General features: G+C 37.0%; 1 protein-coding gene across 2 annotated transcripts in view; it reads right to left on the bottom strand.

The window, feature by feature from the left end:
- Positions 1–5,149: 5,149 nt before the first annotated feature.
- Slc18b1 (solute carrier family 18 member B1) overlaps positions 5,150–26,822 on the bottom strand; it is a 32,555-nt gene continuing 10,882 nt past the window's right edge. Inside the window, exons 6-14 of one of the 2 annotated variants that reach the window (XM_013360519.4) lie at positions 25,194–25,350; positions 19,112–19,248; positions 16,556–16,657; positions 13,771–13,862; positions 12,614–12,709; positions 11,116–11,190; positions 9,264–9,357; positions 9,109–9,161; positions 5,150–8,845 (exon numbers count right to left, since the gene is read on the bottom strand). In XM_013360519.4, coding sequence (XP_013215973.2) covers positions 8,776–8,845; positions 9,109–9,161; positions 9,264–9,357; positions 11,116–11,190; positions 12,614–12,709; positions 13,771–13,862; positions 16,556–16,657; positions 19,112–19,248; positions 25,194–25,350 — 876 coding nt within the window. In that variant the 3' untranslated portion in view covers positions 5,150–8,775. The remainder of the gene's footprint in view (positions 8,846–9,108; positions 9,162–9,263; positions 9,358–11,115; positions 11,191–12,613; positions 12,710–13,770; positions 13,863–16,555; positions 16,658–19,111; positions 19,249–25,193; positions 25,351–26,822) is intronic. The other variant, XM_005329820.5, reaches the window with a different exon arrangement.

Raw genomic sequence — 26,822 nt, 5'->3', positions numbered from 1 at the left:
AGCTTTTACTTTGGGGGAGGAGGAGTTAGGACAATCATACTGGTCACTGGCATCTCATTGTCCTCAAATGTTCTTGGATGTTTTTATTTGCTTGTGATGAAAGAAAGAAAGAAAGGAAGGAAGGAAGGAAGAAAGAAAGAAAGAAAGGAAGGAAGGAAGGAAGGAAGGAAGGAAGGAAGGAAGGAAGGAAGGAAGGAAGGAAGGAAGGGCATTGATTAGTTGTTTGGGTATGTTTTATCATTTATCAGAAGGGGAAAGGGAATATAATTTCCAATGTAAAGTCAAAACAAACACGTTCCCTTTTTTCTCTCTGTAGCATTTCAAAAGCCTATCTGACACTGAGGATCCAAACAGTAAAGGTGACTGCACAAAAATATCAGAAGCTTAATATATGAAGGTCCTTGAAATGTAAAGAAAAACATTTGCCCAGGAATAAAATATCAAATTCAGGATATAGAACTTAAAGAATCAGAATTTTGTGCTCAGAAAGATGATTGGTCAAGCAAGACTTAATATCTTTAGTGGAACTGAGCTATACAATAAGGTAAGGTTACTTAGCCACAGGGAACATTGATTAATTATAATTCACTGCTAAAAGAGCCTACTCCCAAATTTATCATTTTGTGATTAATAGACTTTAATTAAAAAGGTGAAAAGATTATTAAAATAATTGATCTAATATAATCCAACCAGAGTCACTATAAAAAATAGTCATAGTTCAAATGCTTTTTTCTGTGAACCTGATCATCTGATAGAAAGATATTCAATTAACTGTGATTTTTTTCAAATCTCACTGTTCCACTTTCTCAAAAGTAAAAAAATTACCATGTATTCTCAGCTTCGTATTCCACTTTGAACCTGTTTCTTTTCTTTTTCTTTCTTTTTTTTTTTTTTTTTTTTTTTTTGGGGTACTGGAGATTGAACTCAGAAATAGTTAACTACTGAGTCACATCTCCAGCCTTTTTTATATCTTATTTAGAGACAGGGTCTCACTGAGTTGCTTCGGGCTCTGCTAAGTTGCTGAGTCTGGCTTTGAATTCGTAATCCTCCTGTCTCAGCCTCCCAAGCTGCTGGGATTACAGTTGTACACCACTGCACCTGGCTATTTCTTTCCTTTAAGTTCAGGTCAATTATACCTGCTCAATCTCCTTCACACGTTAAAGGTCTTTCTGAGTGAAAGATGCATGAAAGTGCTCTGTAACTCATAGTGGGAATGAATTAACAAAAATGGGTAATAGTAATATAATGATCCTGGCTACTTAATATTATTCTATTGTTAGGACTACAAAAATACTTTTGTTCAAGTAAACATTTCTCATCTATGTAAGTACTGAAGAACTGCATGGTGTTACTTAGGAGTGATAGGGAATATGTTACCAACTCCTTGATCATATCATGCCAAGCCAGATAGTGAAAAGTATCAAGCTATGGAGCATTTGTTTATTTTAATCAAATTATATAAGGACCTCAAAATGATTCATCAATGATTCAACTTGTTTGTTCTCAGTGAACAAGAGCAAGAAAAAATATGCTCTCCCATGATAACATCTCAGTCACGGTGGTGCCCATACTCCTCTGGTTCCTGTTTTCTTCTTTCCGTGGTCTTTGCTCTGACAGTCACCCCCTGGTGACTTTCTGGTTTGGTGTCATTCTCTAGGCGGGCCCTAATCTCAAGAGTGACAGCAGTTAGACACTAAGATGTAGTCTGCTTTATCCTATCCTGACAAGTCTAGTTTCTATCTTCTAAAGCAGCCCTAAGAGCCAGGAACTCAGACCAGATGGAATGGTGCAATTTCTGCTGAACAGGAACACAAGTCAGTAGAAGCCCCAAGAGCAATAAAAGCTGGAGATTAGCCTGAAAAGCCTAAGTCGACTCATATCCATGTCGTAGTTTTTCTGTTTATCACCATAATCTCCCCTCTAGATATGGAGAGAGTTGCATGACCTATGGGCAGTCCTATGTCTAGTTGTTGCTAAATTACACGGCATGACCTTCTTTTACTGTAGTTAATGATTGTTGTGAACTACTTCCTGGCTGTGTGGTTATGAGCAAGGTATATATTCTCTCAGGGCCTCTGTTTCCCTCATCTGCCAAACAATGATAATATGTGCCAAATAATTTTTGCTGTTATTATTATTATTGCTTCATCTCTACAAGATTGAGCCCTACTGGGAAGGTGATGCCCAGTGCAGCTTTGACCCAGGTTTCTGGTCAGAACCCCACCTGTCCTGTTAAGAGAACTTCAGTAAATCCATGTTCTCTATTCTTATTTTTCTGTCTGTCTTCACAAACTCTTTTATGGCTCCTTGCTTTCAAGTCAAATGATCCAAATGTTTTTTCCTAAAATTAATTTAACTTCCAGTTATACTAGCTAGTGTCGATGACTTTCCCTACAACTGCACCACAGAGTCTCCCTTTATCACTTTTTTCTTTTTCTTTCTTTCTTTTTTTTTTTTTTTTTGATACTTAGATTGAACCCAGGGGTGCTTTACTATTTAGCTACATCCCCAGCAATTTTTACTTTTTTATTTTAAGACAGGGTTTCACTAAAGTTGCTGAGGCTAGCCTTAAAATTCCAATCCTCCTGCCTCAAGCCCCCAGAGTCACTAGGATTATAGACATGCACCACCATGCCTGATCTATTATGCATTTGTAAAAACTCCTACACATGCACAAAACTTGCAGAGAAACTAGGTTACTTGTACATTGCTGCTGGAAATTTAAAAATGGTACCTCCATTCTGGAAAACAGCTTGGCAATTTCTCAAAAAAAAAAAAAAAATCTCAACTCAGCTAGGGGCTCAGAAAAGCAGGGGGGTGAGATTGATGCCAATGATGAGAATCAATCAGGGACAAGTCCTGTTTCCCCAGTTGTGAAGTTTGAACAACCAAGAAATGCCCAGGCAAGCATACAAAACAAGTTTTATTTAAAGACTAGAATAAACAGAGACTTCTCTGCACAGAAGGGTGCCCAGAGCTGTGTGTCTAAGGAAGTGGGGGCGTCCTGCCCTTTTTAAACATTTTAGAGTTTCTTTGTTATCATGCCCTCCTTCTCCCCTTATCTTGCCTACATAACTAGTGACCAAAAGATGGGCCAAAATGTGGGGAAGAAGCCTTTTAGGGGTGTCTTTCCATGTCTGCCCAAACGGACAGGAATGGAGCCTCCCAGGAGATGCTTCATTAAAATTCTTACAACTCCCTGCAGGGAGGAACAATTCACTGGAGATAGTCTTTGCCTCAAGATGAGGTTGAAGCACTCTTTTCTCCTCTTCATCTTCTCTATTCTGGAGAAATCTGACAGGAGGACTCTGACAGGAAGGTTTTGGTAGGGGAGGGGAACTATTTCTTCAGTTTCAGGTTATGCCACTAAGCAGAGTGACAACATGCAAAGACCTAAAAGAAAAGCTGGAGTCTTGCAATTGTTGCTTTACCCTCCTGGAATGTAGTCTCAAGCCATAACTCTGCTGAATGGAATTCATTTAAATGGAAGACCAATTAATCTGCAATATCAATTTGGGAGTTCTCACTAATCTAAATCAACTAGCTGAGGCTGAGTGGTGTGTTCAGCTTTAGGCATGAAGAAGCTGTGGACAGATCTTCCCTTTCTAAGCAGTTCTTCCCCATTAACAATGCTGCTTGACCTCAAGAATATGTTTCCTTTTACAAGGTGCAATCTCAAGCACACACTCCAGGGCTGTGGCTCCTTTACTCACTAAGATGAATGTCCTATGTCCTAATGTGTGCCCCCATCTTCCTTACCAAGTCATCTTCCAGTCCAGGAGGTTAGACTCAGCTCACCATAACCAAGTGTCTTGGCTCTTTATCAAATACGAACAAAAGAGGCAAAAGCAAACCAATAAGGGTGATAGTTGAACAGAATATAATAATAATAGAAGAAGAAATGAAAATAGCCAAAAGTTCTGAAAACATAGGAAGAAAATAAGGTATTAGTACTGCATTCAGGACAAAGATTTATCTACACTGATTTTAATTACCTTAAAAGGAAAAAGAACTCTACCTGTATTTATTCAGCAACTGATTTTATGACTATCATATCTGAATATATAAACTAGAACTTAATTGATTTGGATTTCAATTTTTGTTTGGATTTGTAAGACTTTTCTTTTTTTCTTTTTCAGTACTAAGGATCAAACTCAGGCTCTAATGCACACTAGATAAGCAATCTACTACTGAACTATATCCCTAGTCCATTTTATTTTCCATTTTGAAACAGGATTTCATTGTGTTGCCCCGGCTGGACTTAACCTGAGATTCTCCTCCCTCAGCCTTCTGAGTACAGGGATTACAGGCATGCGACACCATACCAGGCTTGATTTGAATGTAGTTTTGTATTTGTAATGCTATTGTTGACCCATGTTCAACAAAAAACAGACTTTTTATTTCTTCATTTTAGTACTGCTAATGAAATCAGAGGTTATTACTGAACACCAGGTTTTCCTGGATTGGGCCTACACTCTAACCCTCAAGCACAAACAGGCTGCCATTAGAAGGGAACTGTGGATTTCTGAAAGGAATTGGTACAAATATTCAAGAATTGTGAGTAGTTCCTAATGAAGGCTCATTTTATGTAGCCCTGAAAACTGAGGTTATGGTTTTCTTAGTTAATACTCTAGGTAACATTTTATTTTTTCTAAATATATTGTTTCTGGGCTTATTCTTGTATGTGTTTATTTCATTAGATGAGGGCCCATGCAAGTGACTCTAAAGGAAAAGATAATACAATGGGACTGATCTTTAGGTTATTTCCTTTCAACATGATTATATCTAGAGGTATCAGCCTCTTTATACACACACACACACACACACACACACACTCACACACACTTTTTTAGTTGTGTGATCTTAATTTTATTCACTTATTTATATGTGGTGCTGAGAATCAAACCCAGTGCTTCACACATGTGAGGCAAGCACTCTACCACTGAGCCACAAACCCAGCCTTCACATCTTACTATTAGTTGTAATATGGTTTCTAAGAACAACCATCAGAAAGTTGAAAATTTCTAAATTGAACCACCATAATCTGGGACTGTATTTATTAACCACTTCTTTTGATAGCTAGATTTGAGAGAGTATATGTAACATATTAAATCTTGATAATGAAAAAAAATAAGCCAATAGAATGATATTTCATCAATATGTGATGTTTAATATTTATTGCCAAAATCAAGTTTTCTATCTAAAACAAATGAGTTATTTGGGGAAAAGTAAAGCAAACTAATCATGCAACCATGAAACATCCCAGCAGGTATATTCCTGGCATTTGTCTCAGAGAAATGAAGGTTTATGTTTTCACAAAAATCTGTTTGTAAATGTTCATAGCGGTTTTATTTGTAATCATAAGCTAGAGACAATCCATACATCTTTTAATAGGTAGATACACAAGACATCCGTACCATGAAATGTTACTCACCAATATAAATGAATGAACATGAGTGTATCTCAAGGGCATTATACTGAGTCAAAAAAGCCAATCCCAAAATAAAATTACATATTGATTCCAGTTTTACATTTCTTGAAATGACTAGATGCCAGAAATGGAGATTAGTAAAGGTGGAAGGGAATTAGGGGAATTAAGAGTAGCTGCAAAAGACAACATGAGGGGTGTCGTGACAGGAATATTCTGCATCCTGATTATAATATTATATCATAGTTTTTCAAGATGTTACTATTGGGGGGAAAACAGGGAAAGGAGAAACAGGATCAGTGTATTTATTCTTAGAACTTCATGTGAACCAGCAGTTATCTCAAAATCCTAAAATTTTAATTAAAAGAAATATGATCTGTATATCCTTATTTTTCCTTTAATTTGTGTATTATCCCAATATGGGATAAAATATTGTCTTAACATAAAAATATCCTTGTTTATTTATTATTAATATACTCTGCAGTTAGCTACATAAAATAATAATTTTCATTTTTAAAGAGTTCATTTAATCTGAGTACCTTTAATATATTTAAAATATAAATATATTAAAAATGCAAACATATACATAGGAATATCCTCTGATGATTTTGATCTACTTCTTGGGTTTCATAGTCCCAAACATTTTTTTTCTTTATCCTTTCTTTTCTTTTTTTTTCCTTTATTCTTTCTCATAAAGCATTTTTGTCATGCATCTTAATACTTACAAAATCATACAATGAGGAAAGGATAGAGTTGCTTTCATACAGAGCATCTTATTAACACTTGTATCTGAGGCATTTACTGAGAGCAGCATGTTGAAAATTAGAATTTAAAAAGCTCTTAAAAACAAACAAACAACAAAAAAACCTAGAATCTTTGCATTGACATTGAGTTTTCAACATTTAACTGTGCTGGTAAGGGAAATGGGTGGAGGTACTGAGCAAAGTCCGAAGGCCAGATTGGGGCAGCAGAAGTGGTTGCTGTGGCCTCAGTGCTTTAATAGCACCACCCTGAGGCAGCATCTGGAACTGCATGAGTTCAGTGGCATTGCCACGGGGCGGAAGAGGGGGCATCCCTGAACCAGTGGGCTTAGAGAGAAGAAACGCAAGTGTATGTCAGGAAATTTGACCAGGGAGAACCAGGCCTGTCCCTGCTCTGCCCTCACATTGGTTCAGGGGAACGTGGTCATACTCTGACCTACAGGTCACTGGTGCTCTTCCTGCACTGACCAACCTCCAAGGATGAAGGAGGTTGAGAGGAATAGGGAAGAGTTCATAAGACCCTTGTGATCCAACCTTACAGTTAGTGCCAGGCACCCTTCCAAAAGCAGTCCTCTTCAACCCTGGGTATCCATTTAGGTTGGTTTTGGTGGTGGGAAATGGCATCCCATCATGGTTTTGATTATTCGTCTCTTCAGGATCTGTTTTGCTTTTCTTCTCTATGTGACTTAGAAGCACTAGAATCGACACCCACATCCTCCAGCTAAAACCTAGAATCATCCTTGATTCCTCTCTCCTTCCCCCTCCACAGCAACAATCGTGTCAGTTCCACTTCTGAATATATCTTTTTCTCTCCACCCCTCCACCTCTCTAGTTAAAACCATTATTGTCTCTCCCAAAGCTCCAAAGTTCTCCCTGCATCTCAATCCCTTCTTATCAGCAACCCCACTTGCTGTCCACATGCAGATCCAAAGAACTTCCTGAAACTTCAAGTAGACTCTGCACACCTCCATTTAAATACCACTACTCCCCACTTCCCTAACTCTATTTACAGGATTCTGGAAAGTATAGAGTGCTCTCATCTTCTACCACACCAAGCACATGCTAAGGACTGGTCTCTCTTCAAAATGAATGAATGGCAGACTCATTCTCATTCTTCAGCTCTCAACTCAAAAATCTCACCTCCATGCAGAGCCTTTGTCCAAACAAGGCCCCACACCTAATCAATACCAGCTAATTATTCTATCTTATCATGTTTTTTCCTTCAGAACATTTTTGTAAGATAATAAATAATTCTGGCATTTATTTACTGTTTGTTCCTTTTCCTGGTTAAAAGTTACATAAAGGCAGAGGTTATGTTTATGGTAATCACAGCTAAATTCCTAGCACCTGGTATCAATTCATTAGAGGTGATCGAAGATATTTTTGAATAAATAGATAAAATCATTTATTCTAAAAAAAGAAAGTTAATGTTGCTATTACAGCATGAAATGGACCAGGAGGTATGAGAGTTGACATTGTTTCGCTTCAAATAACAGCATGGATTTTACATGTCCATGGAGGGAGTGTGTCCCTAACATACAACATAAATTCCTGGATGGGGTTGGGATGCTGATCTGATCTAAGGATGAAATCTACCAAGAGTACCAGGACACAAGCTAGGCATGGTGGTGCATGCCTGTATTCCCAGCTACTCTGAAGCTGTCGCAGCAGGACCTCAAGTTTGAGCCAGCCTGAGCAAAAGCAAGACTCTGTCTTAAAATAAGATTTAAAAAGTGTGGTAACATAGTTCAGTGATAGGGCACTTGTCTAGCATGTGTGAGGCCCTGAGTTCATTCCCTAGTACTGAAAAAAAAAAAACAAAGAAAGAAAAAAGAAAAGTAGAACTAAAACACAGATATGTTAAAGGGAATGAGTAATGTTATATCAAGCACCTTTCACACATCTGAAATTTTGAGAAAAACTGAGGGCCCAGAAGGATGCTACAGAATTTTTGCATGGCAGGCAGAACTTTTGCTTTTTAAACAAAGACAAAAATCTCAAGTCAGAGAAAATATGTTTTAAAACCTGATTTCATAGTTAATTATTCTATACATTTTGTGTAAAATCATGATATATTCAGCATATGTCAAATCAAATCATTTCTTTCCTTGTCAGTAAAAATGAAGGTATATTCCATTCACAAAATCAGTGCACTCAGAATAAAAAGTAAACAGAGGAAGCAAGAAGGCTAGACAATTCATAACAGAATCTTCAAGGAGAAGTTTGGTCATTTAAAATAACAATCTCCTGGGGCTGAGGATAAGCTCAGTTGGTAGAGTGCTTGTCTTACATGCACAAGGCCCTGGGTTCAATCCCCAGCACCACAAAAAAAAAAAAAAATTTGCTGGTTTTTAACTATCTTTCTCATAATTAATGTTTCAAATATGGCTGGCTCAGTCAGTTACCCTTTCAGGGCAACTTTAAGTACAGCCCACCAAGGATCATCCAAAAGCACATGGGCTCTTTCAGGGAGTGGTGGAGGCCCCATGGAGCTCTGTGTCCAAAATTGAGAAGACCCTCCCAACAGTGATATGCAGGACCACCAGCATCTGCCTCCCAATCTGTATCCATCCAGGACTCAGAAGGCTAGATTTCATCAGGTAAAAGAGCAGTTCGTTCCTCTTCTGTGCCAATGATGTTTTGAGACTTAGATCTACTTTGAGAGGAAAAAAGAGAATCTCAGTATCTCTTATCTAAAAATGAACAACAAACAAACAAACAACAACGACATAAACAGTGCCTACATATCTAACCAACTATCCCCTTAAACCTGGCAAACATATTTACCAAGTAAGGGACGAGCCTCAGGGCTCCCAGAAATCTGCTAACTAGAAGGATGGATATAAATTGGTATTTCTTGACCACACCCATAAGCTGACCTCTAAAGGCAGCAAGAAGAACTCTAAAAGTTGACCATACCTTCTTCTTCTCCTTGAGTGCTCCAGGAGGTAAAATAAGCCCATCACTAATCCCTTTAACACAGTGAAAAATACTGGTTAATGTAAATCCTCCATGACAACTTTCTCCAAAATGTAAAGAAGATGGAGGTGGAGGGGAAAACATGGGTTACTTACACTTATCAGAGGCCACAGGCCTTGTATAGCTGCTGCCCACTCAAAACCAATTTTCTCATACAGAAATCCACCCAGCATTGGTCCTGCAAAAGCACTGACAATGGATAGATGAATTATTAAACAATAAAAAAAATAATTGCTTAGTAAAAGTCACTCGATTCCTCAGTCCCAGGTTTCCCTTAAATTAGGACTACAAATACTGAATAAAAGATAGTGGAATGAGATGGATATCATGTATGAAAACATGGATGGTGTGAATATACTTTGTATACAAATAGAGATATGAAAATTGTGCTCTCTATGTGTAATATGAATTGTAATGCATTCCACCATCATATATAACAAATTAGAATTTTAAAAAAGAAAATAAAATACAGTCTTCAACTTTCCTGAGAACAACAACAACAAAATGTCGATTCTGGGGCATAGCATTGGGTATAAGAAAAGAATTGTAGGGCAGGGTCTGCCACTCAGTGGTAGAGAGCTTGCCTGGCAGGTATGAATTGCTGGTTGGATTCCTACAACCACTACAGAACAAAACAACAGAAAAACTACCTGATAATGATGTTCAAAAATTTTTTAAAAGATGATACATTCAGAAGGATCTTTATATTATTCTATCCTCAGTATTTTCATCTAATATAATTCAATTGAATACTTATTTTTGATCATATACAACATTTCTGACACGTAGTTACCCTTATGATGTAGTAGAAAGTAAAAACTAAATAAACAAATAAATAAAAAAATAAGATTAAAAGATGGTTCCACTATATGACCCAACTATCCTGCTCCTGGGTATTTTTCCTAAAGATCTAAAATTGGCATGCTATAGTGACACAGCCACATCAATGTTTATAGAAGCACAATTCACAATAGCAAATTAAGAAATCAACCCAGATGCCTGTCAACAGATGAATGGATTAAGAAATCATAGTATATATATAACATATATATATCATATATATACATACAATGGAGTTCTACTTAGCCATTAAAAAGAGTGAAATTATGTCATTTGCTACTAAATGGATAGAAATGGAGAATATCATGCAAAGTGAAATTAGACAAATTCAGAAACTCAAAAGTTAAATGTTCTCTCATATGCAGAAAATAGAGTAAAATAAAGGAAAGGAAGGGGGAGGATAAGAATACATAAAGAACCAATCAAATACAAATTAATAAATGAGCATAAGGAAGTCTAGTAGAGTAGACGAAGAAGAAGGAGGAGGGAGGGGAAGGAAAAGGGGGATAATGACTGAAATCAATTTTCATGCATGTATGAGTTTGTTGGGTTGAACCCAACTACTATGTATAACCATAAAGCTCTAATTAAAAAAAAAAAAAGAGGGGTGGGAGAGCAAGGGAGGGGTCAGGGGGTTAGCAATGATGGTGGAATGTGATGGACATCATTATCCAAAGTCATGTATGAAGACATGAATTGATGTGAACATACTTTATATACAGAGATATGAAAAATGGTGTTCTATATGTGTAATATGAATTGTGATGCATTCTGCTGTCATGTATCTAAAAAATAAAAGCAATTTTTAAAAGGTTTTAAAAATCTGAAGTATAGTTTTGTTTAGGGAACTTCCAAATACCACTTAAATAAGACAAAGTATGTGAGATCATTTTGCTTTGGTTTCAAATCTGCTGGTATAATCAGATTTTGGAGCCTAAAAGTGTAGATCAGACTTCTGGCTCTACCCTGTACCAACAATTTTTCTTTAAAAAGCTCATCTGACTTCACAGTGTCTCAATTTCAATGGAGCTGCTATTTTCAAATACAAATTAATAGATGAGCAAAAGGAAGTCTTTCAAGTGTGAATGAAATGCAATGCCTACTTACCCAACTGACCACATGCCACCAATGAGACCTGAAACAAGTCCCAGCGTGCTTAATCCCTCTTCAAATCCATTTTCACTGAAAAGAGAAATATGAGTGCATCCATTATTAAAAGGAAAACCTACATAAAATAAAAAAGTTGTATGATAGATGCATTAAGAGAAACCACAGGTAATCTGGACAAGAGCAAGAAAACAAACAAACACATTAGCATTTTAAGAGCTATAAAACTTAATGCTAAGACAGGTAGGATCCCAGAACACTCTGCTTTGTAAGATAATGCAGCTCAGTGGCAAAGTATGGGCTAAGCATGCAAAGGCCCAGGTTTAATCCCCAGCACCAAAAATTTAAAAAGAAAAAAGAAAAAAAAACTAATTTGGAGGAATTTTCATCATATCAAGTGCTTATAGAATATATAACAAAGAAATTCATAAAAATTAAAAAGAAAGGTGGGTGGAAGATATTTCATGAAAATCAGAGCGCAATAGTAAAGAAAAAGGATCAGGAAGTAGGTGGGAAGAGAAGGTGGAGAGGGGAAGTGCAGGGGAGTGAAACTGGCCAAATTATATGGTTACATTATGTTCATGTATGAATATGTAACAACAAATCCCACCCATTATAGTACAACTCTAATGCACCAATTTAAAAAAATGTGGAAAGAGGAAAAAAATTAAGTGGTAAAGTGTTTATCCTAAGTAGATAGTGGAAAGTTAAGATTATATATTAAAATCCATAGAACAACCACCAAAAAAAGTTTACAAAGAAATGTAGTAGAAAATTATAATAAGTTATTTCTTTTATATAAAAAAAGAAATTCATAAAATGAGATGAAAGTGTGAGGAGAATAATGGGCAGCTTTAAGAAAACACAGGCAGCTTCTTATTTCTACAATTGCTGAACTGACCCAGCATAGCCTTAGTACTTAGTGTTCTTCACCAATGTGCTCATCAAACCAAGGAATGATGGCCAGGTGACAGAAGCCTGGTCATCCTGTGGTCTTGTATGGATTCCTCCATGAAAGAGGCACAAGGCAAAGGCCTTTCTATTTTGCAATGGCTTTTCAAAATTACATATATGCTAAGGCAAAAACCAAGCCAAGCATCTATCTTCAACATGCTCTACCTATGTGTGTTAATAATATTATATATTGGGGCTGGGATTATAGCTCAGCGGTACAGCACTTGCCTCACACACGAGGTATTGGGTTTGATTCTCAGCACCACATAAAAAATAAATAAATAAAATAAATCAAGTAAAGATATTGTGTCCATCTTTAAAAAATCTTTTTTTAAAAAAATAATAATACTATATATTATAACTTACATAATTTTATTATTATTTACATAATTTACATGCATATACATACATATACATTCTATAGCATGAAGATTTACTACTAGGGGGAAAAATCCAATATCCTACAAAACTGAAAAATTCAAGAAAGCCTGTGGCACTCACTGCTGTTTGCAGCACAGTTCTTCAAGCGACGAGAGTAACTTACTATGCACAACTGAGAATCTCCGGAAAAGTCGGAATGATACTCATTCCAGCAGAGAAGCCATTTATAACTAATATCAACACCAGCAGCCACAGCTGACTACAAAAGAGTTTTGGAGAACACAAAAACAAACACATTAGCATTTTAAGAGCTATAAAACTTAATGCTAAGACAGGCAGGATCCCAGAGAAGTTTGTTTCACAGATGAGGTGACTGGCCTTGTTCTCAGTCCCCTCTGATGGTGTTTCATTCTGTTGAGTCACCCTTTAGTCCCTCATATTCACCCATGCAGTGTCTCAGTCTCTTTGGTCACACACATCACAGGTCTGGGGCCAACCTGCCTTCCCAACATATAAAATCTTTTTGAAAGTGGTTAAAATATCAATACTAACTCTGCTCATTGAATCTCTTGATTTTAAATTTAATTAACCCTAAACAACAGCAAAGAAAAAAGGTATAAGACAGGAAATTAATGTTTGTTCTACATCAGGCACTAGGCCAGTTATTTAATGAACAGTATCTCATTTAATCCTTGTAATGTTACTGTAATCATTGGCTCCTTTTGGTAAATAATAAGAAAATTGAGGCTCTTAAAAATTGTGTTTGCCCCAGTTCACAGTACCAGTTAAGTGGCAAAGCCAAAATTCAAATTCAAGTCTGAAAGACACTGAAATCCTTCTCTTTCCATGATGCCATATCTTAACCTGGAAGTATCTAAAAAGGTCTAAGAAACTCATCTTACTTTAGCAAATAAATTATATAAACAAGCTTGAATGAGCACTGAATACATGCTAAGGATGACACAGAAATAAAAGATTTGGTCTCTGCCTCAGAAGTGAGGAAGAAAAATAGAAAAAACAAAATATATTCTAAGAATTATCAACCACAGGTGAACAGCAACAAATCCTATTTTCAAAGTGAGTACAAACACGTGTGTGATAAGTGTTTTTCTCATTTGGTAAAGATTTCAGCCATTTCTGTTTGCTTGAACCTATGCTAGCTTCTAGTAAAGTAAAATACTGTCAATATAACAAACAATTCAATATAGGCCTAAATCAAAATTATTTAAATATTAAGGCTTTTAAAATATTAAACTGTATTAGCATTGTTTAAAAATAATTCCTTATGCTATTTTGTCCAAAATAGAAAAAAAAAATTACCTTTCAATGTGCAAGAAAGGGACGGGTCCTAAGAGCATGTAGCACCCTGCTGTGATTAAGTTTCCAAAAACCAGACACCATTTCCTTAGATGCTGATAAAGAGAAAGAGTCCAAAGAAACTCTTAAAGACTCTCTTTCAAACATTATAAAACATAATCATTAAAGCACACAAGTCATGATATTCAAAAATTCAAATGCAACTTTTCATTTAAGAGAAAATAAGCAGATGAAAAAATCAAAAGCAAGGACAGTAGACCACAGGATAGAAAATTGAATAAAGGACAAGAATTCCTTAGGAAGGAGATGAAGTGCAGATTTTGCACATCATTAACTACTCTGATTATAGAGCGATTTATAAAGTAGCCACTGTAAGGAACTCAGCCAGTAGCTACAATACCTAGACTGATCATCTTTAAAAAGTATCTGCTACAGAGTGAATCAATGTGTACCCCCCACACTCATGCTAAATCCCAAGGCCCACTGCAATCATATGCAAAGGTGAAGCTTTGGAAGTAATTTGATCAGGAGGATGGAGCACTCCTGAAAGGGATTAGTATCTTTACAAAAGAGGCAAAAGAGTGCTCCTTCACCTCTTCTTCCATGTGAAGTTATAGGAAAAAGATACCATTTAGGGGGGCTGGGGTTGTAGCTCAGTGGTAGTTGCTTGCCTAGCACTCTACCTGCCCAACACCTAGAGGGCTTGAGGCCCTGGGTTTGATGCTCATCACCACATAAAGATAAATAAGTAAAATAAAGGTATTGTATCCATCTACAACTACAAAAAAATTTTAATAATTTCTTTAAAAAAAATACCATTTATGTATCAGAAAAATGGGCCCTTATCAGATACCAATCTGCCAGTGCCTGACTCTAGGACCTATGCCAGCCTCCAGACCTATGAGAAATAAACTTCTATTTTCTATTAGCCTTTCTGGTTTATGATATTTTGTATGGCAATCTGAGCAGCCTAGGATGGTACCCAGTAAAATTATTCCTTACAAATTACTTGAATCAGCCTAAAAGTTACAGGGGCATAATAAGTTATATAAGACTACATCTTAAAACCAAGTTCCAAACATTGTTTAAGACACTGGCTCCTTGTCACTGACAAATATATATGCACAGGTAATGAAGAGGGAGAGCAGAGCATGGTGGTGCACACCTGTATTCCCAGGTACCTGAGAGGCTGAGGCAGGAGGAATGTCAGTTTGAGGCCAGCCTCAGCAACTCAGCAAAATCCTGTCACAAAATTAAAAATAAAAATGGGTTGGAGTGTAGTACACTGAGAGAACACTTGCCTAGCATGTGTAAGGCTCTGTGTTCAGTTCCCAGTACCAATAACAAAAAAAGAAAAGAAAATATTTAGAAAAATGCAAAAGAGAAAATGCAAAAAATAAGTGCTTAATCCATAGAAAGCAAAATGTGTATAAGTACCAACGTCATAGAAGAAGCCACAGAAATGTGAGATTTGATAACCAGACTAGTTCTATATACTAGTTACCTGGATTTAATAGGTTAGGCCTATTTAAAAGAGAACAAACAGAATTTTCCACTAAGGGGACTACAGGATATAAGATAATCAATGCATACTTACATGCCAATCCTTTCATTCCCCAGGAAACCCTAAATTACCCCCTCATAAAGGACAACCTCTCAATTGATCAAATCCGGTCAGAACCTCCAGGACTCCAATTAATCTTTTTTTTTTTTTTTTTTTTCCTGCACCCAAGAGTTTTTCCTTTAGGAAGTATAATCCTTTTTTTTTTTTTTTGGTTGATTTTTTTAAATTTATGTTTTTATGTAAATTTTTTATTTACCTAAGAGAGCAGTATGCTTATTACATATATAGAGCACTATCTCTGGTTGTATACGTAGTATATTCACACCAATTCATGTCTTCATTCAAGTACTTTGGATAGTAATGATCATTACATTCCACCATCATTAATTACCCCATGCCCCCTCCCTTCCCCTCCCACCCCTCTGCCCTATCTAGAGTTCATCTATTCCTCCCATGCTCCCTCTCCCCATCCCACTATGATTTAGCCTCCTTATATCAAAGAAAACATTTGGCATTTGGTTTGGGGGGATTGGCTAACTTCACTTAGCATTATCTTCTCTAATTCCATCCATTTACCTGCAAATGCCATGATTTTATTCTCTTTTATTGCTCAGTATTATTCCATTGTGTATATATGCCACAATGCAAATTAAAACCACTCTAAAATTTCATCTCACTCCAGTCAGAATGGTAGCTATTATGCATACAAACAACAATAAGTTTCGGTGAGGATGTAGGGAAAAAGGTACACTCACACACTGCTAGTGGGACTACAAATTGGTGCAGCCTATATGGAAAGCAGTATGGAGATTTCTTGGAAAATTGGGAGTGGAACCACCATTTGACCCAGCTATTCGTCTCCTCGGTCTATACCCAAAAGACTTAAAAACAGCATACTACAGGGACACAGCCACATCAATGTTTATAGCAGCACAATTCACAATAGCTAAACTGTGCAACCAACTTAGATGCCCTTCAGTAGATGAATGGATAAAAAAAATATGGCACATATACACAATAGAAAGTATAATCCTTTTAACATAAGACTTCTCTTTTCCCAGATTAAGCAATTAAAAGTGAATCTGCAGAAGACACTGGAGTTTCTCTAGCAGTCCAATTGAGTGTGTCAACTTTCATCAATGGACCATTATTTTTAGAGGAACAGTTGGAAGATCACTGATATAAAAGATCACATATAAAAGATTACATATAAAATGTACATACTGGCATTTTATCACTTAGCAGGCCAAAGAGTGGTGAAGAAATGGCGTAGGATAGTGCCAAACCCAGGAAGACCAGTCCCACATATCCGGCTGGTAAATGAAACTGAAAAACAAACCCTACATTCAAGTTACATGGTTAAGTCATTTTCAAAAACCAAGCATCCACTTCTCCCACCTGCATTTCTTCAACTCTTACTATTACCACAATTCTACTGATAAACACACAGCATTATTCCTAATTTTTGTCTTACTTTTTGAACATTGGGTGACTTTCCCCCGCCTCTGGGAGGGATCCTAACCAGGGGTCAGAGGACATAGATATTTTGTTTTGTAATTTCTGATATTAATCATATTCAGTTAGATGAATACATAACAATGAATTGCACCATTATGTATAATTATAATGCACCAATAAAAATATGGAAAAAACCATAATTTAGTTTGTATGGATTATAGCATTTTAATGTCCAATCCAGTGTTTCACAACTTTTTGTGTACATAAAAATTACACAGAGAGCTTATTCAAACAGGTTCTTGGATCTTAGCCCTGGGGTTTGTGATTTAGAAGTTGGGGAATGGAATGGGGCCTGAGGATGTATATTTCTAATAAGCATCACTGATACTCATAATCCACAGACTGCACTCGGGGGCCCACTGGTATGAAAACCACTGATGTACCTACTTTCTCCATCTCAAAAGAATATTTATATCTAATTTAAACTTATAAGACATGACCCATTTAAAAGAATTTTCAAACAGTAAGCTCTTATACAACTCTGATAATATTGCCAACCTGATATTGATATCTTTGGGAGCAGTATCTAAATTATTTTCACTTTCCTTAACTAACGAGTCAAGATATCATCAATATATTTATGAGTTTGTATGACAAATACTAGCACATGTTAAGCAATTAATCCTTTAAAGATAGTAACAAGATACAAGAGCCCGGAATTTTCCTCTTCTTATTGTACGACTAGAAGGGTAAAGAGTAGCACCATTTTAATCCAAGAGTCTACACAACCAGTGATCCTACAGCAAACTGCCAATTTAAAAATTATAAGCTATCAGAAGAAAAACAGTTTTTAAAATGTTGATGGGCAAATAGGAAAATAAATGTTTACAGATTACTTAGACTGGAGTTGGCTAACAGGATGGAGCAGCAGCACCTGCTTGAAGTAGGAAAAAAAGCAACAGACCCACCAGAACCCCTGGGGACATGATGAGTCTGATGCCAATCAAACAGGAACAAGCAGGGGTGCCCCAACCTATCATGCCACAAATGAGTCAACTACAGTTGTCTTTGGAGAAACCTCCTCTCATCTTCTTCACTTTTGAATACACTATTTTCTTGAGCAAAACCAATCTTTTTTTAAAAAAAAAATTATTCTAAGATACAAACAACTTGATTTTCTCCAAGATCAGTTACAGATATGTGTGTGTGTGTGTGTAGACACAACTTATTAAGAGCACAGAAAAATGACTGAAAGGGGCATGTTGTTGAAGACGTGGATGGATTGTGAAACCCTAAACACACAGTATTTTCATTATGATCATTATGGACTTCATTGATCTCACGGATTAAGGGCCATTTCATATTATTCTCTAAACCTTGGACAGCACAAGGTCTCCCAAGTTCTTCTGTGAAATACTCAAAACTGTCTTTAGTGATTTCAAGGGATAGTGTACAATTATAAGAAAATCTAAGTTTAATCCATACATTATACCATAGGTCAATGATCAGAAAGCACATGAAATTACCATATTAGAAAATTTACTGAAACTTACATTTCCAGTAATGGTACTATTTAATTTTAATGCTTTATATAAGGACAGTCTGGGCTAAAGTTATAAATTTTTGTCTCTATAGACACATATTAATTCTCCAGTAATTAATTTGACTGCATCATTATCTTTCTTCATAAATATCTAAAAGCAGGGAGGGGCTGGGGATGTCGCTCAGTGGTAGAGCACTTGACCAGCATGCACGAGGTCCTGTGTTTGGTCCCTAACACTACACACACAAAAGAGAGAAGAAAAAAAAAATATCTAAGAATGAATTTCTAGGCCAACAGACATTTAGAACTCAACTTTGTAGCACAGGAGATTCTTGGTTGCTTTCTCCCATCCCAGACTGACATAGTTCAAAGTCATCATTACATTGATTGTATCAAATAAACTAAAACGTAAGGGGATCAGGAGAGACTGCTGGAGGAGTACACCTCAAATCACATGAGCTAATGAGTACCCTTCATGCCTCCCTGGAACTCAAACAAATACAGGAAACGTGTCCTTGTTAAGCAATATGGATGATGCCCAAGCCAGTCCTACAGTGACATGAGCAAGGTCTTGGAAAAGAGACCAACATTTTGGGCATTTGTGAAAAGATCAGATCCCCAGCTCAAATCACACAGGGAAGGCACAGCTTACGTTGGTGCACAGCTCCCGGTGCACCTCCTCTCACAGCCAGTAAGGTCTTTCCCTAGGAAGGGCCCAGGAGCATGCAATTATATCCACCTGTCACAAAGAAGAGCTCTTCCACACTCATGTTACTTACCTTCTCCAAAACAAAGAGAGACAGAATCGGATCAAGGAAGCCAAAGCAGGAACTGAGAGAGATGATGACAAAGGCTATCAGGCCAACTTTCGGTAAAGTGACAAGTTTCCAGAATGAGTGTTCACCTGGATCAGCCTCTGGAGGAAAAAAATGAAAAAGAAAGGAATAAATCATAGACACATCTCTTTATCTTATAACTTATTTTTAAAAGTCATATTGGTAAGGCCATCTTTTATAATAATCAAAATAACTTTTGAACCTCTGAGTTCATCTAAAATTATATATCATCTATCTTTGTACATGAGTTACTCAAATCTAGAGGTCACATTTAGTTTTATAAAAAATAGTTTCCAGCCTGGTGTGGGGATGCACATCTGTAATCCCAGAAACTCGGGAGGCTGAGGCAGGAGGATCAAAGGTTCAAGGCCAGCCTCAGCAACTTAGCAAGGCCCTAAGCAAATGAGTGAGACCCTGTCTCAAAAAAGAAAATAAAAAGGGCTTGAGATGTGACTCAATGGTTAAGCAACCCTGGGTTCAATCACCAGGACCAAAAAAAAAAAAAAAAAAAAAAATCCCAAACCCAAAAAGAATCAACTGGAATCAGAATATGAGTGGAAGAAATGGTCTCAGGTTTTAGGTTATAACCAAAAAGTAAGGCCTCCCCTTGATAGGATAGAGAATGTGCAGAGTTTGATTTGACACAGGGAAAAGTATCACCAGTTCCTTACCAAGGAAGAATATGGGTGTGCTTAAGGAGCAACTCACATTAATTAAGAAAAAAAAAAGTTATGTCTTAAACATTTTTCTGTTGGCAAAGCAAACTTAGATTGGAAGTGGGGCTACTGACCTTATGGGAATTACTTTTAACATCCAAGGTGTAAGTTCAAATGAACTCCCATTTCCTACCATTCTTCAATAGTAATCCTACTTCTTCACTGTTACAAGCATTAGGCACGGTTCTCTCCAAGCCTCCACAAGTACTGCATGACCTATTTCTTATTTCCTTGCTAATTTTTCAAATTCTGTTTATGCTATAAGAACTGGCTCTAGCCCTGACTCATTGATTTTACCTTCCTCTGGTTTCCTATTGCACTTCCAATTTATATTACATAATTTATCACTGAAATCACACTTCCCTTTGTGTTTACTATTGTTTGATGACTTTCTTCCAGTTAATTTACTGAGCAAAATCTTTGCTGATCCAGGCATCACACAAAACTGTATGCACAAGGATGAACAAGACAGATCCAGACTCCGTCCTTGCAGAAAAGTTACAACAAGGGGTGAAGATAGCTAGGATGGAATCTGAAGGGGGGTAGGATATGAGAGAGCTGTCTTAAAATGCATCGCAGAGCTACACAAGAAAGGCTTTTAAAGTAGTGATATCTAAGCTGGAGCCTAAAGAATGAGCTTGAGATGAGCAAGTAAAGAAGGAAGAAAGAAAAATCCAGGCATGTTTTTCAAAGACTTAGAATCGAGAAAAAAACTATTTGGTGTGTGAGAAAATGAAAGAGAAAAAGTACACTCGGAAGATCAAGATTAGGCAGAAGACACCAAGGTAGTGGGCAGAGATCACACCTTGGGAACCCAGCCAAGGAGCCTGAGAAACACTAGGGATTTCCGGCCGGGAATGAGAATAAATATGTGGTTCAGAGAGATTGCTCTGTGGCCCCACGGAGAGGGATAGTTAGCAGGTGGCCACAGCAATCCTATCCAGATACCATGCTGGATTTGAACATGGAAGTTCTTTGAGGGTGAGGATCAGCCCTCATATATCGTCATTTCTCCTGCAGCACTTGGCACAGCTAATCACTCTAAAAATACTTGTTGAGGGCCAGGGTTGTGGCTTAGTGGTAGAGCGCTTGCCTAGCATATGTGAGGCACTGGGTTCGATCCTCTGCGCCACATAAATGAATAAATAAATGAAAAGACTTGTTGAATAATGACTAAGTATGGGGCAAAGCACAAAAAACTTCACCGAGTGGTTCAACTATTTTAAGTATGCTTAAGACTTTTTCAGGATACAGCAGATAAAGTTAAACCTCATGCTAGTTTTTTAATTTACCAATTTAACAATTTTAATTTACTATTTAACAAGGAAACAAATCTCAGCACAGTCACCCTGTTTCATTTCAGAAACAGCATGTAGTTCAATTTAGGAGAAGTAGCACCATCATGTGGCTCTGTGAGGTATTGTCAGCTGGGAGATGGCTGAGTGTGAATATTGAGTTATATATACTCTTTATTATTCACCTTTAAAATAAGAATTACTAAAGATTCCAATTTTAATTGGCTACCTTTATCATACATGCAAAAAATAGTATATGTTATGGTAGAACAGAAACCGTTACGACATAAATGGTTCCCTTAAAAACATCTATGGAAAGGAACACATTATTAGTTAATCAATTAAAGTTGACCTCAAGGGACGCTCAGTAGAATTACCCGAGGAGTGTTTCAAAGCTACCTGGATATTCCCTCAGTTTCCTCCATATGCTGATATATTCTTCTTGGAGAGATGTGACTCCCTGGTTGGCAATGCCTGCCCTGAAGCTTCAGGTAGAGATGGGAGATGGGGGAGTCCTTAGGTGTTGGAGGACAGGACAAAAATCTAAGCACTGCAGCATTACTTACTCAACATCTATTCCAATGGTAAAGAACACTTAGGAAAACTCCCCAGAAGAGGTAATACAAATTAAGTCTTATAGTATAAATAATTGTTATGAAGTGTGGGAGGCGAGATTCCAGAGAACGTGACCCCTGTACCTAAATCTAACAATAGCTCCTAATGGTTTTCAGGATAAAGTTTGTACTTGGTGAATTTGAAACTTTTTTTCAATTTTTTTAAACTAAGGAGTAAAATTGTATATATTTTTGATGTACATGTATACACTGTGGAATGGCTAAATCAAGTTTATTTAACGTGTTAAATACTTATTTTCTTGTGGTGAGAACATTAAAAATCTCTTCTATTAGTAATTTTCAAGTACAGTAGTCCCTCCTTATCTGCAGTTTTAGATTTCAGTTCTTCATGGTCAACTGTGGTCTGAAAACATTAAATGGAAAATTCCAGAAACAATTCATAAATTTTAAATGTTTTATTATAGTATAGCTAAAACAATGGTTTTATTTTATTATTGGTTATTAATGTTAAATCTCTTACTGTACCTAAAAATTAAACTTTATCAAAGATATGTATGTGTAGGAAAAATAGATTGTATATAGGGGTTGGTACTATCCATGATTTCAGATATCCAGTGGTAGACTTGAAACATATGCCCCACAGAGAAGGGGAGACCACTGTATACAAAATATTTTTATTAACTATAATCTCCAGGAGGTACGATTGGTCTGTTGAACTTACTGGATTTAAGAATTTTAATAAAGAGGGTTTGAGGAGGACAGGGACCCCCATGAAAAGCAGCACCCCTTAAGATTAAAGAAGTAAAAACTCTGAGGAGGGAACGGAGACAAATACCCCCACCCCTGGAAAAGAGTAAATGCACTTCAGAAACCTTAACTCATGGCTATTAGCTACTAAAAGTATGGTATGCAATCAAATATAAACTAACAGACTAGTGAAAGGAAGTCAATAGAGTAGAGGAAGGAGGGTGGGAGGAAAAGGGAAGAGGGAATGGGGGAATCATGAACTGGAATAGATTTCCAGTTCATGTAGGAGATTGTCAAGATGCATCCTACAACTATGTGTAAGTATAAAGCTCTAAAAAAAATAATTTAAAAAAAAGTATGGTATGTATCTTTCCCCGCCCTCTCACTGACAACCACCTATTGGTCTCAAAAACCAGGTGCATCATTAAAGTCAGGGTACCCTCTTGCCAGGATTCTTCGAGGAGAAATAACACAGAAGATAAAACTGCTGAGGAGTCACTCAAACAGCAATTTCCCAGACTCTTAACTTGTTACTCAAGGACATGCTTTTTCCCCACAGACCTTATGTTCTCTTAACTGTAGCAACTCTGACCCCAGGCTAACCATGCCTCCCTCAAGGTTAAAGTGCTTGCCCAGGATCCACAAAGAAAGAGACTCAGAAAATGTACCCAAAACCAATTAAAATTCCTAGACTCTAGCCCATCCCTGCAAGCAGCCCTTTCATATGAATAAAACTAGCTCTTTCTTTTATCTAGAGAGCCAAACTGACACTCTCTGGCTAAATGCTATGTCTCCCCTCTGCTCAAGCAAAAAGTACCCAAAAAGAGTTCCTTCCCATCACAGTTGTATTCTCAGCTGACTCTTCTGATGGAAAGCACAGGAACCCACCAAGTTGTAACAGATTGGCATATCCATGACTTTAATTTAGATATGTTCTTATATATACAGGGAGGAGGCTTGTGAACAGGTCTAAAGAATTAGGGACAGGGACACTTAGCACCCAAAGCTAAAGCCACAAATGTCCACAGGTCTAGAAGTGGTAGAACTTGTAGAATACCAAATTTTGCCAATATCAAAAGAAAAAAAAATTAGTTTAATTTTCAAACTTGTGTGTGAAAACTCTCTTAAAAGAACAATTTTTAAAAATACTCCTAAACAGGAACACCTAAATCTGCATTTACAAGTTTTAATATTATCAACCCCAGGAACTTTTTTTAGTGAGTCCCCCCAACTCCACCCTTCCGCCCCCCCTCCAACTTCACACCCCTGACTCAATTTAAATAAAGGATCCTTCTAGGTAAAGAAAAAAAATGTCAAACTGTTGGGGAGGGCTCATAAAAATATAGCTATCTGGGACTTTAAGTTCAGTAACAATGTAGGAAAAGTTTGAGAAATAATAGAAAAAAAAGAAAAAAGTACAAAGTAACTAGGCTGGTGATTAGATATGGTTGAAAAAGACAGCAAACGAGGAGGGAGAGAGAAGGTCATGTGGAGAGCAGGCCAGAACTCCAGGAGCAACAGATTTTGAGGTCAGCCTAGCAGTAATCACAGAAGTCCTAACTAAACACCTAGTTCTGCCATGGATTGGGATCTTGGCAAAGTCTTTTTCTATCACCTGGTGTGATGAAGTGTTATCAAAAACTCTTCTCCTGCTGCATGAGAATCTGACTGGTGTCCATTTCTTAATTATTAGCCAAGTAACCAACAAGCAAACCTGAGCACAGTCCAGGAGGCTCAACTACAGAACCAAGGGTGTCATTCACTTTGAAAGACAAACATCACTATGCAGCTCAGTGTGATAGTGTGTCTCTGGCTCTGTTCTCTGCTGCTGAGTATAACAAAAATAGCCATGACTCTCTGGGCACAGTGACACGCCTGTAATCCCAGTGACTTGGGAGTCTGAGGCAGAAAGATCCCCAGTTCAAGGCCAGCCTGGGCAACACAGTGAGACCTGTCTCAAAATTAAAAAATAAAAAAGACTGGGGGTGTAACTCAGTAGTAAAGCACGCCTGGGTTCAATCCACAGTACCTAAACAAATAAATAACCCTGACTGATAAATTTCATCTGGACAAAAGAAACTACAAATGAACCATAAGTACCTGATAAGGACTCTGTTTTGTGCCTCCCTGAGCATGCATCAGGACGTCCCTCATGGATACTTGGCTGCAATAGCGTGAACTTATCACAGGGCAGGGAGAATCCTATGGGGCACGAAGCTTTGAAACCAGGAGGAAGCCCATTCCTGCCTGATGTGGACCTGTGTCCTTGCCCCTGTGCTGTGTCACACAGACAGGTTCAAAGCCCACTGGAAATGAAGAAATGGCCTTGCTCTCTCTTACAGCCTCCTAGGAATTATGGGGCAGTGTGTGACCCACAGGAACTTCTTGATATGAATATTTAATTCAGTCCAAGACAACTTCTGGTGGGCACTGCCTATGGTGATAGGTTATGAACAGAAATTAAGTATTTGCTTGCACTAAAGATTGGGGAGAGAATTGATTATATGCAGAAATTTTTTTATAAACTAATCGCCTAGAACATTTATGTAAAGAAAATCAGTCCTTTTAGAGTGTCCTAAAGAGTTATTAGCAATTACATGAAACAAAAATGAATATCTAGTAAATTGGTCTCCTACAAAGGCATAAAAATAAATTCAAGATTATTCAAATGAATAATAGGATGTGGACTTACCATAACTAGGTAAAATATATATGTTGAGTGGTACCATCAGCAGAACTATGCATCCCAGAAAAATAAAAGGCACTTCATAGCCAAAGGATTGATACAAAAAGCCACCTAAAGGAGGACCTAGTACTAGTCCCAGTCCAGAAAACACCTCGAGACCTCCCTAAAAATGGGGGAGAAAGGAGGTAATATAGATCATTTGAAGAATTAACGAGTTACTATCTGAAAAAACAACTATGTACTTCACAATTTATACATACACACAAATTTAATTGAATTCTAAATATTTAGATCTTAAAAAATTATATATGGAATTTTTTTATGAGAGATTCTCACTATGTGCCCTAGGCTGGCCTCAACCTCCTGAACTCAAGCAATTATTCTGCCTCCAGCCTCCTGTATTCTCCTGAGTAGCTGGGAATACAGGTGTGCCATCACCATGCCTGACCTCTTTTCAAATTTTTATGGTGGGAAGGTTTTCTGGTTATGATATAAAACTCAGAGAAAATGAAAGAAATAACTGATATATATGATGATATGAAAATACACCAAAATGCATGGGAAAACGCATCAAAGGACAAATGGTGAACTGGGGAAAATATGGACAAAGAACTAATTCCCCATAGATATCCTGAGATACTACTAATCAGTGAAAAAAAAAATTGAAACACTCAATAAAAAAAAAAGTGGGCAAAGGCTATAAACTGTTGACAGAAAGTAAAATACAAATATCTCTTAGAAGCAACAGCAGCCTGTTCTCATTTTTTAAGAGAAATAAACAAATTAGACCTCAAGATACCTTTTTTTCACCCATCACCTATCAATCCTCTCTGTTGCTAAAGCTGTGTAGAAAGATACAGTCTCACACACTACTAACTGAGTAAATACAGAGGCAATTGGACAAACTATCAGCATCAAAAATGTAAGTTCTGACCCAAATTTCCACTTCTAGGAATTTAACTTATAGGAATAGCCATAAAGATGTAACATGGTGTGCACACAAGCTTTTTATGCACTGTAGCACTGTTTGAAATGGAAAAGATATAAATGATCTAAATTTTAATTAACAGTGTAAACAAACTAGGTTATAACCATATGATGAAATACTACATAGCCAGTAAAAAAAAATGAAGCTTTTTATAAGTAAGTACAAAAAAAAATCTCCAATATGACTTTCTTGTTAGTGTAATCAGCAAGGTGCTCAATGGTGAGTATAGTAGGCTACCAGTAATGAAAAGAAAACAAAAGAGGAGAGGAACTGTGCTGTCTCTTGGTGTGTATATATGTGTGTATGTGTGCATACACAAACATGGGACCTCTCTGGAAGAAACCTACAATATCTCTTGCCTTTTGGGAGGGGGGTAAAGCACCAGGCACTGAATGAGCAATTCAATGTGTCAAATATATTTATTATATTCTATACTCCTTTTCATACTTATAAATTTTGCACCATGCAAAATTGTTCTGTTAATTAATGTTAAACAGTACAATGGGAGGAATAGTTCACTATTAAAGAAATTATACCACTTTTAAATCAATCTGGTTTTTAGAGAGTTTAAACAGACACCTGTGGCTTGCAACCTTCACTCTCAGACCTCACAGTTTAAGCAAAAGCCATTCATTAGTAACTTTCAA

Source organism: Ictidomys tridecemlineatus, chromosome 8, assembly GCF_052094955.1.
Source record: "Ictidomys tridecemlineatus isolate mIctTri1 chromosome 8, mIctTri1.hap1, whole genome shotgun sequence".
NCBI classification, from domain to species: Eukaryota; Metazoa; Chordata; class Mammalia; order Rodentia; family Sciuridae; genus Ictidomys; species Ictidomys tridecemlineatus.
Note: the sequence above shows the minus strand (reverse complement) of the source record. Positions and strands in the feature narration are given on the sequence as shown.